We start from the raw sequence: 11651 nt of genomic DNA on the forward strand, positions 1-11651 counted from the left end.
CCAAAAGCCCAATTCAGAGACTGAAGATGAATGGAAGAAAGTGAATAAATAGCTTAGAATTTAAGATAGTAAGAAGACTTTTAGCTGGCAGAGAGAGATGCTGACATTCTGCTAATTTTAATTTTCGGCAATTCTTTCAATTCTGCAATGTATCTTTCAATTCCATTTCACATTCTGAGAGCTATGAACAACTAAACCCCTTTCATTGGGTTAGGGAACTTTGTGTAATTCAATGGATCAATATTAGTTTTCATTTTTCTTCTTCTTTCTTTTCTTTTGATTTTCCTAGAAAGCTTTTGTTCTTCATCCTATTGGATAGTTATCTTGGGAAAGAAACTATTCATAATTGGATCTCCTTTGAACCTTAGAAGAGGAATGAGGAGATCATGCTAGAATTGCTTTCTCACATTGGATTAGATTGGGGTTTGGATGGATATAGTGACATGTAATCCTACCAATACTTTGATCTATAAATTTGTGTGGTAGAATCAGTGACCGATCTTCATCTCTTTCCATGAGCACTTAAATCATGGAATTGGGCAATTGTTCATGCTTAGAGAGATTAGATTGCCAAGGAATTGGGATCTAATCACCTAAGATTGCCAAGAAGTTCAATGAATGCATTGATTAAGGAAGAGATGAAAATGAACTTGATCCGGAGAATTATCACATCTCCTGACCCCAATGAATCCCGTACTCTGATCTTACCCATTCTCATTATATTCTACTCTTTAATTTCATGCTTAATCCCCATTCCCATTTAATTTCATGCAATTTAAGCTTCTATTATTTAATTTATCGCACTTTAATTTTTGTCATTTAATTTCTTGCAATTTAAGTTTCCCGCCAAATTTACATTCTGCAATCTCAACCCAATTTTGATTTCGCTCAACTAGCACAATTCTCCAATTAACATTGGTCAACCAACCAATTCCTGTGGAATTCGACCTCACTCTACAGTGAGTTTTTACTTGACTACAATCCGGTGCACTTGCCGTTAGAAAATCGTTGAGAGACAGTTTTCGAGTGAATCAAGTTTATGGCGCCGTTGCCGAGGATTGGTTTTGTATTGAAAATTACTAAATTGGAAGATAACTATATTGAGCATTTGCTTTTCTTTTGTTAATTGAATTCCAATTTCTACTGTTACATTTACTTTTTGCAATTTTAGTTGTTTCTCTTTAATTTTTCTTTACTTCTTTACTTTCCAGCAAAACTAATCCACTAACTCATCAACTGTTTGATTAATTGCCTCAATTGCTCTAACCACACTTTTTCATTAATTGTAAAATATTCACTTGATGGTTGCTGCTTGTTGTGCTACTTGTATGATAGGTAGAAGAGAGGTTTCAACCTCTTTTGACAGTGAACTGGAGAGAACTTTCCTGAGATTAAGGAGGGAAGCAAGAAGAAAGAAGGCCATTGGTGCAGAAGAAGAAGAGGAAGACTTGGATGTAACCATGGAGGATGATATGGAAAACCATCATGAAGGACAGGTGAACAATCATGCCAGAGGAGGGCGCAGCCAACCCTGCTGGACAAGAGAGGAGAGTTCTAGTTTACTACATCAATCCAAACCCAGGAAACTATGGTAGCAACATTCAAAAGCCAACTATCCATGCCAATAATTTCGAATTGAAGCCACAGTTCATAACTCTCGTCCAAAACAATTGTTCCTTCGGAGGAAGTGCCCAAGAGGACCCTAATCAGCATCTCACTACATTCCTAAGATCTGTGATACAGTTAAATCTAATGGTGTTCATCCTGACACCTATAGATTGCTACTATTTCCATTTTCTTTGAGGGACAAAGCATCCAAATGGCTAGAATCATTTCCCAAGGAGAGCTTGACAACCTCGGAGGATGTGGTGAATAGATTCTTAGTAAGGTTCTACCCTCCACAAAAAGTAAACAGACTGAGAACTGAAGTGCAAACATTCAGACAGCAGGATGATGAGACTATTTATGAAGCCTGGGAGAGATTTAAAGATTTGACAAGAAAATGCCCCCTTGATATGTTTAATGAGTGGGTGCAACTTCATATCTTTTATGAAGGGCTAAATTGTGAATCAAAGAAAGCTGTAGACCACTCATCTGGAGGTTCTCTTAACAAGAAGAAGACCATTGAAGAAGCCATTGATGTTATAGAGACAGTGGCTGACAATGAGTATTTTTATGCCTCAAACAGAAGCAACAACATGAGAGTCATGGAATTAAACCATATGGATGCAATCTTGGCCCATAATAAGAAGATTACCAAGCAACTGGCTGAATTGACTAAGCAAATGGAGAAGAATCAGGCTGCAGCCATCCACACTCAACCATCACCTCAAGGAGAGTTGGACACAGATGAAGGAGTTAACTGGGATGAAGCCAATTACCTTGGAAATTTATCTAGACAAGCTCATGATCCATATTCTAAAACTTATAACCCTGGTTGGAAGAACCACCCAAACTTTGGGTGAAAAAACCAACAAAACCAAAACCAAAACCACAGACCTCACAATCCAAACCATTATAACAACTCCACTCACCAACACTCCAACCAAAGACAATATCAGACCACACAAAATACTTATTCATAGCCACCCTATCAAAGCCAAAACAATTAGCATCACACCCCACTTCCAACCCACCATCTGATGACAGATTCTCCAAGATCGAAGCTATGCTTGAAAATCTTTGCAGGGAGACTGAAGATAACAAAATATTCAAGGAGGAAGTGAGGATGAGTGTGAAAAGTCAAGGAGAACTTATTAAGCATCTTGAGTCATAAGTGGGATACCTATCTCAACAAATTCCCAAGTCCACTGATAGCTTCCCAAGTGACACTGAGAAGAATCTAAGAGGAGGAACACAAAATGTGAGATGGGAAGAATGTAAAGCAATAAACCTCGCAAGTGAGGAGGTTTGGAAGGAAGAAATTAGCAATACTACAGAACACAATAAAAAAGTTTCAGAGGAGAAGAAAGAAGGGATTGAACAAAGGACTGATCCTACCCAAGGGAGAGAATCAAAAGAGAAAAAAACCCTGCAGCCATATGCGCCACAAGCACCATTCCCACAAAGACTCAGGGGCAATGAGAAAGGGAGAACATAAACCAAATTCTTGGATGTATTTAAGACTCTTCATGTCAACATTCCCTTCCTCGAAATCCTCAAACAGATGCCTACTTGTATTAAGTGGATGAAGGAGTTACTAGCTAGGAAGAGCAACCTAAAGGGTGGCCAAACAGTGGTGATGAACAAGGAATGTAGTGCTCTCATTCAGAAGGCATTACCCATAAAGAAAGGGGATCCGAGAAGCTTCCACATCCCCTGTGCTATAGGAGACACCATGATTGATAGAGGATTCTATGATCTGGGAGCCAGCATAAATGTGATGCCTCTATCTTTCATGAAGAGATTGAAAATCAATAAGCTTAAGTCCACAGATGTAATCATCCAATTGGCTTACAAGACTCAGAAGCAAGCTGAAGGAGTAGTCGAGAATGTTCTGGTCAAAGTGGAAAATTACTTTCTCCCCAATGACTTTGTCGTTCTTGAAATGGAAGAGGGCCATCCTCACCCGATCATCTTAGGGAGACCATTCTTGGCCACTGGTAGAGTACTCATTGATGTAGAACAAGGAGAGTTGATACTGAGAATACATGATGAGAAGCTCACTTTCCATGTCTTCAAACCCATGTATGAGTCTGAACAAGAGAGCAAGGAATTAAAGGAAGAGTACAGTGAGAGCTCTTTGAAGGAGAACAACAATGAACCACCAGCCAAGCCTCTGGAGCTTTCCTTGGTGGATAAACAAGAAGCTCAAGAGATGAAGCAACCAAGGATACTAGAGGTGGAGCTGAAACAACAGGAACCAAGGGAATCAATCAACAAAGATCACTCCAACATAAGAGCTTCTAAAGCACTACTTAAAGAAGAGAGGAAAATGGGGAAGAAAGTACCAAGGAGATAGAGGAATAAGAAAATTCCCACTGAGGATTTCTCACTAGGTGACAAGGTGATATCAGCCCACCATTCACTCATACCCCCTCATCTTCCTGTGATACCATCTCAATTGCCTCAAGTATACACAATCAACAGGATCCTCTCATTGGAACATGTAGAAATTCTTAAAGAATCAAATGGTGACAGATTCACAGTGAGGAAAGAAGATTTGAGGCATTACAATCCGCCCTAACAGTAAACCAACCGTCAAGCTAATGACACTAAAGAAGTGCTCCATGGAGGCAGCCCATGATTTAGTTTCCTTGCTTTTAATGCTTCAGTGTGAATAATAATTGTTGCTCTAACATAAATTCAAGCTCTCATAGACAAGTTTGACAACTATCCATGACATTTTGAAGCATATGATCCAATTCTAAGTTTGGTGTGCCTACAGGCACACTAAGATGCTTTTCAAAAATGATGATCATATTGCCATTTTAACATATGTCTAAGAGTTTTCTTGGAGTATATAGCCAAACATTAAGTTTAGTGTTGTGATTATATTGTAACAACAAGTCATGAGAGTCAAATTTCTTTTGAGTCTTGAAATTCATGAAAGTGCAACCATGTCTATAATTTTTAGTTTGTGTGTAAAAATAGAAAAATAAAGTGTTTCTCATGATGGTTTAACCAAGAGTGACAATAATGCCGTTGAGATCTCAATGACATTACTTGGAGGAAGTAACCCTTTGAACCATATAGCCAAACACTAAGTTTGGTGTCCTCCAAGACTATATAAGAGCACAAAAGGAGTCACGGTTGGTTGAACAATAATAAGGAATGCTAGTCAAATTTTTAGCTATGAGTATTAATTGCCATGTGCTTGCCACCTCTTATTTGTATTCACTTCCTTTGCTTTGTTAAGATGGATAGGTATGCAGAAGAACAATTTAATGAAAGGGACAAGTCAATGAATGGTAAAGATAGCATGAGGACAAAAAGTAGGTCACATGGCTTGGAAGGATGCTTCTTGGGAATAAAAATCTACACATCTTGGGAAGAGGTACTTAGAAGACCGAAAAACTTGCCCAATAGAGAGGCAATTTTTTGTCTTCATTCAACCTTGCATGCACACCCTTCATTCATAACCTTTTCCAAGGAATCCTAACCATCCATTCCTCATTAAAGTTTGCTTTAAATGGCTTCATTTGTGCCATGCCTCTGAACTAAAGTTTTCACACTTCTTGTACTCTAAAAATTCAGATCTTGTGTTCTCTAAAGCCAAAGACCCAACAACCTTTTTTCTTTTGTGCAACAAATCACTCTTATTCACTTTCTTCCACAATATTACCTTGCCTCCAAACCACCTTTCCATCGAGAGTGCATCACACTAGTCATCCCTCTTCATAAACCTTCAACCTCTATTTGGGTAACCATCAATGAAAGTATGGCATCTTCTTCAAGTTTCAAAAGAATGAGAGGAAAGGAACCTATTACTGAGGAAATTGAAAATGACTATGATCAATGGAAGTTCAGATAACGGTTCCACCAAATGCAACTTGAGTGGATGACAGAAAAAGGAATATATCCAAAGATCCCTTTCTAGCTACCTGATGATGGATGCCCGGAAATAAGAGCCAAGATCAGAAAGAGAAAATGGAAAGAGGTTCAATGATGTCGATCCTCATGCATCCTTCAGAATCATCCGGATGTTGCAGAGCTTCTAAAAAATTTAGCACAATCTCCTCTTCATTGACCCCTCCGAGTTACTTCACCCTTCTGAACATCTATAAGGGCTCCTGTTGTGGCTAAGAAGGGTCTTCCAAGAATAATGGATGCATTCTTATCCTCTTCTATATTCAATATCACAAAGTTAGAAAGGAAGATAAAAGACCCTACTTTCACAAGTAGATTCTCCACCACTCCAAAAGGGTACTTGATAAAGTAGTCAGCAAGTTGGAGACAAATAGGGGTAGGCTTTACTTCATCAATTTGGAGCTTTCTCATTAATGATAATGGCATAAGGTTGATGCTTGCTACAAGATCACACAAAGCCTCCTGAATAGGGGTGTTTCCAATGGTACAAGGAATCACAAAACTTTTAGGATCCTGCAGTTTCTTAGGGAGATTCTTCTAGATGATTGCACTGCATTCCTTAGTAAGTACCATTGTCTCAACTTCTTTCCAATACCTCTTGTTTCTCAACAACTCCTTCATGAACTTGCCATAAAGAGGCATTTGCTCAAGGGCCTTTACAAAGGGGATGTTGATCTCAAGCTTCCGAAAGACTTCCAAAAACATGGATAATTGCTTGTCTTTTTCTGCTTTTTGAAGTTTCAATGGGTATGGTAATTTGGCTTTGTACCCCGGGGCCTTGGGTAGTACAAGATTTATGTCAAGAGTCACTGGAAAGGGATTTTCAGGGTGCCTGGAGAGGGTTTTCTTTGAGTATTCATGGGCGTTCAGCCCCCTCCTTGGTACTCTCTGTCTCTGTAATTTCCTGCTCCGGTGTCTCTTTTTCACCGAGTTTCTCACTCTTCATAGATTGAGTGGTTAACGGCTTCTTGCTCCTTAATCGAACTTCCTGAGATTCCTCCCTGCACTCACGGGCCATATTGCTAGGTGGGGTTTGTTCAGGTGTTTGCTGGTCTTTTTTGTTTATTTGCATCTCCAGGTTCTTGAATGAGGCTTTGGCTTCCTGTATAAAACTTTGTTAGCTCTTTGGTGCACGAATTGTGAATCACACTTTTCACAATTTGTACCACTAACCAGCAAGTGCACTGGGTCGTCGAAGTAATACCTTACGTGAGTAAGGGTCGAATCCCACGGAGATTGTTGGTTTGAAGCAATCTCTGGTTGTCTTGTAAATCTCAGTCAGGAGGTCAATTATAATTATCAGTTGACTTGCAAATGAACAAGGGAACATAAAATAAATACTTGGTATGCAGTAATGGAGAATATGCTGGAGTTTTGGAGATGCTTTATCTTCTGATTCCCTGCTTTCTCCCTGTCTTCTTCTTCACGCACGCAAGGTTCCTCCTATGGCAAGCTGTGTGTTGGTGGATCACCGTTGTCAATGGTTACCATCCGTCCTCTCAGTGAAAAAGGTCCAGGTGCGCTGTCACCGCACGGCTAATTATCTGTCGGTTCTCGATCATGTCAGAATAGGATCCATTGATTCTTTTGTGTCTGTCACTACGCCCAACACTCGCGAGTCTGAAGCTCGTCACAGTCATTCAATCCCTGAATCCTACTCGGAATACCACAGACAAGGTTTAGACTTTCTGGATTCTCAAGAATGCTGCCAATGGATTCTAGCTTATACCACGAAGATTCTGATTAAGGAATCCAAGAGATATTCATTCAATCGAAAGTAGAACGGAGGTGGTTGTCAGGCACGCATTCATAGGTTGAGAATGGTGATGACTGTCACGGATCATCACATCCATCATATTGAAGTGCGAATGAACATCTTAAATAGAAACAAGCGTGTTTGAATAGAAAACAGAAATAGTTGCATTAATTCATCGAAACACAGCAGAGCTCCTCACCCCCAACAATGGAGTTTAGAGACTCATGCCGTCAGAGATTACAAAGTTCAGATCTAAAATGTCATAAGATCCAAAATAAATCTCTAAAAGTTGTTTAAATACTAAACTAGTAACCTAGGTTTACAGAAAATGAGTAAACTATGATAGATAGTGCAGAAATCCACTTTTGGGGCCCACTTGGTGTGTGCTGGGGCTGAGACTTAAGCTTCTCACGTGCCTGGGCTGTTTTGGGCATTCAACGCCAGGTTGTAACCTGTTTCTGGCGTTGAACTCCAACTTGTAACTTGTTTCTGGCGCTGGACGCCAGACTGCAACATGGAACTGGCGTTGAACGCCAGTTTACATCGTCTATCCTTGAGAAACGTATGGACTATTATATATTGCTGGAAAGCCCTGGATGTCTACCTTCCAACGCAATTGAGAGCGCGCCATTCGTAGTTCTGTAGCTCCAGAAAATCCACTTTGAGTGCAGGAAGGTCAGAATCCAACAACATCAGCAGTCCTTTTTCAGCCTGAATCAGATTTTTGCTCAGCTCCCTCAATTTCAGCCAGAAAATACCCGAAATCACAGAAAAACACACAAACTCATAGTAAAGTCCAGAAATGTGATTTTTAATAAAAAAACTAATAAAAATATACAAAAAACCAACTAAATCATACTAAAATCTAAGTAAAAACAATGCCAAAAAGCGTATAAATTATCCGCTCATCACAACACCAAACTTAAATTGTTGCTTGTCCCCAAGCAACTAAAAACAAAGTAGGATAAAAAGAAGAGAATATACAATGAATTCCAAAAACATCTATGAAGATCAGTGTTAATCAGATGAGCGGGGCTATTAGCTTTTTACTTCTGAACAGTTTTGGCATCTCACTTTATCCTTTGAAGTTCAGAATGATTGGCATCTATAGGAACTCAGAATTTAGATAGTGTTATTGATTCTCCTAGTTCAGTATGTTGATTCTTGAACACAGCTACTTTATGAGTCTTGGCCGTGGCCCTAAGCACTCTGTTTTCCAGTATTACCACCGGATACATACATGCCACAGACACATAACTGGGTGAACCTTTTCAGATTGTGACTTAGCTTTGCTAAAGTCCCCAATTAGAGGTGTCCAGGGTTCTTAAGCACACTCTGTTTTTTTTTTTTTGCTTTGGACCTCGACTTTAACCGCTCAGTCTCAAGTTTTCACTTGACACCTTCACGCCACAAGCACATAGTTAGGGACAGCTTGGTTTAGCCGCTAAGGCTAGGATTTTATTCCTCTAGGCCCTCCTATTCCTTTTTATTACCCTTGCCTTTTGGCTTTAAGGACTATTGGCTTTTTGCTCTTGCCTTTTGGTTTAAAGAGCTTTTGGCTTTTTCTGCTTGCTTTTTTTTTTCTGCAAGTTTTGTTCTTCATTGCTTTTTCTTGCTTCAAGAATCATTTTTATGATTTTTCAGATTATCAAATAATATTTATCCTTTTTCATCATTCTTTCAAGAGCCAACAATTTTAACATTCATAAACAACAAATTCAAAAGAAATATGCACTGTTCAAGTATTCATTCAGAAAACAAAAAGTATTGCCACCACATAAAAATAATTAAACTATTTTAAAATTCGAAATTCACGTACTTCTTTTTCTTTTTCAGAAAACAGTTTTCATTTAAGAAAGGTGATGGATTCATAGGACATTCATATCTTTAAGACATAGACACTTAGATACTAGTGATCATATAGTAAAGACACAAACATAATTAAACATGAAGCATAGTAAACGAAAAACAGGAAAATAAGAACAAGGAGATTAAGGAATGGTTCCACCGTAATGAGGTTGGCGTCTTCCTCTTCTTGAAGAACCAATAGTGCTCTTGAGATCCTCTATGTCTCTTCCTTGCCTTTGTTGCTCTTTCCTCATAGCTCTTTGATTTGCAGTCAATTGCTCTACCACTGAATTATGGAAAAACAAAAGCAATGCTTTTACCACACCAAACTTAAAAGGTTTGCTTGTCCTCCAGCAAAAGAAGAAAGAAATGGAGAAGATGGTGGAGATGGAAGTGTGTGAATGGGTAGGTTTGGGAGGGAAATGGTTTGAATTTGAATGGTGAGGTAGGTGGGGATCCTATGGGGTACACAGATCCAGTGGGGTCAAGGATTTAGCATCCCTGCTCTAATTAGGCGTACAAAATTCCCTTACTGTGCAATCCTGGCGTTTAATGCCAGACTGCTACCTGTTTCTGGCATTAAACACCCAAATGTAGCCTGTTTCTGGCGTTTAACGCCAGACTGATGCTTGTTTCTGGCATTAAATGCCAGACAGATGCTTGTTTCTGGCATTTAAACGCCAGAATGATCTTCCTCCACGGTGTGCTGTTTTTCATTCTGTTTTTGATTTTCCATTTGTTTTTGTGACTTCACATGATCATCAACCTAAAGAAAACATAAAATAGCCATGGAAAATAAATAGATATAATTAAATAACATCGGGTTGCCTCCCAACAAGCACTTCTTTAATGTCAATAGCTTGACAGTGAGCTCTCATGGAGCCTCACAGATAATCAGAGCAAGGTTGGGACCTCCCAACACCAAACTTAGAGTTTGAATGTGGGGGTTCAACACCAAACTTAGAGTTTGGTTGTGGCCTTCCAACACCAAACTTAGAGTTTGACTTTGGGGGCTTTGGTTGACTCTGCAGTGAGAGAAGCTTTTCATGCTTCCTCTCCATGGTTATAGAAGGAGAACCTTGTGTCTTATAGTTTGCAATGTCTGCAAACCACAGAGCTTCCTAAATAGCAAATAATTGCTCATCCAGAAAAGTTTCAGAGATCTCAGCAGGAGGGAGGGATGCTCCTGCTACTGGTTCTATCCAGGACAGGTGATCAGCTACTTGATTCTCTGTTCCTTTTCTGTCTCTTATTTCTATATCAAACTCTTGCAGAAGCAACACCCATCTTATGAGCCTGGGCTTTGAATACTGCTTTGTGAGTAGATATTTAAGAGCAGCATGGTCAGTGTACACAATCACTTTTGATCCTACTAAGTAGCATCTAAACTTGTCAATGGCATAAACCACTGCAAGTAATTCTTTTTCTGTGGTTGTGTAATTTTTCTGGGCATCATTTAAAACACTGCTAGCATAATAAATGACATGCAGAAGCTTGTTATGCCTCTGTCCCAATACTGCACCAATGGTATGGTCACTGCATCACACATTAGTTCGAAGGGTAATGTCCAGTCTGGTGCAGAAATAACTGGTGCTGTGACCAGCATAGCTTTCAGGGTCTCAAACGCCTGCAGACACTTTGTGTCAAACACAAATGGCGTGTCAGCAGCTAGCAGATTGCTCAGAGGTTTTGTAATTTTTGAAAAATCCTTTATAAACCTCCTATAGAATCCTGCATGCCCCAGAAAGCTTTTGATTGCCTTAACATTGGCAGGTAGTGGTAATTTTTTAATTACTTCAAATTTAGCTTGATCCACCTCTATTCCATTGTTTGAAATTTTATGCCCAAGGACAATCCCTTCAGTCACCATAAAGTGACATTTTTCCCAGTTTAAAACTAGGTTGGTCTCTTGGCATCTTTTCAGAACAAGTGCTAAATGGTTAAGGCAGGAGCTGAATGAGTCTCCAAATACTGAAAAGTCATCCATGAAGACTTCCAGAAACTTCTCTACCAAATCAGAGAAGATAGAGAGCATGCACCTCTGAAAGGTTGCAGGTGCGTTACACAGACCAAAAGGCATCCTTCTGTAGGCAAACACTCCAGAATGACATGTGAATGCTATTTTCTCTTGGTCTTGAGGATCCACTGCAATTTGGTTGTAACCTGAATAGCCATCCAAAAAGCAGTAATATTCATGACCTGCTAGTCTCTCTAGCATCTGGTCTATGAATGGTAAAGGAAAATGATCCTTCCTGGTGGCTGTATTGAGCCTTCTGTAGTCAATACACATACGCCACCCTGTAACTGTTCTTGTAGGAACCAGTTCATTCTTTTCATTATGAACCACTGTCATTCCTCCCTTCTTAGGGACAACATGGACAGGGCTCACCTAGGGGCTATCAGAAATAGGATAGATAATCCCAGCCTCTAGTAACTTAGTGACCTCTTTCTGCACCACCTCCTTCATGGCGGGATTTAGCCGCCTCTGTCATTGAACCACTGGCTTAGCATCATCCTC

The 11651-nt window shown here is 39.6% G+C and overlaps 1 protein-coding gene and 1 non-coding gene across 2 annotated transcripts; both read right to left on the reverse strand.

The window, feature by feature from the left end:
* Positions 1-1913: 1913 nt before the first annotated feature.
* Positions 1914-2020, reverse strand: LOC148555815 (small nucleolar RNA R71). The gene has a single exon (XR_015886537.1). It is a non-coding gene; the product is annotated as a small nucleolar RNA R71 (small nucleolar RNA).
* A 3662-nt stretch (positions 2021-5682) lies between these two features.
* On the reverse strand, positions 5683-6234 carry LOC107646898 (uncharacterized). Its single transcript, XM_016351040.1, has 2 exons — positions 6100-6234; positions 5683-5991 (listed from the first exon to the last, which is right to left on the reverse strand). Exons 1-2 carry the CDS (start codon positions 6232-6234, stop codon positions 5683-5685), a joined length of 444 nt encoding a protein of 147 aa, XP_016206526.1.
* Between the last annotated feature and the right edge of the window lie 5417 nt (positions 6235-11651).

Source organism: Arachis ipaensis, chromosome B6 (genome assembly GCF_059453495.1).
Source record: "Arachis ipaensis isolate K30076 ecotype BB chromosome B6, ASM5945349v1, whole genome shotgun sequence".
Lineage (NCBI taxonomy): Eukaryota > Viridiplantae > Streptophyta > Magnoliopsida > Fabales > Fabaceae > Arachis > Arachis ipaensis.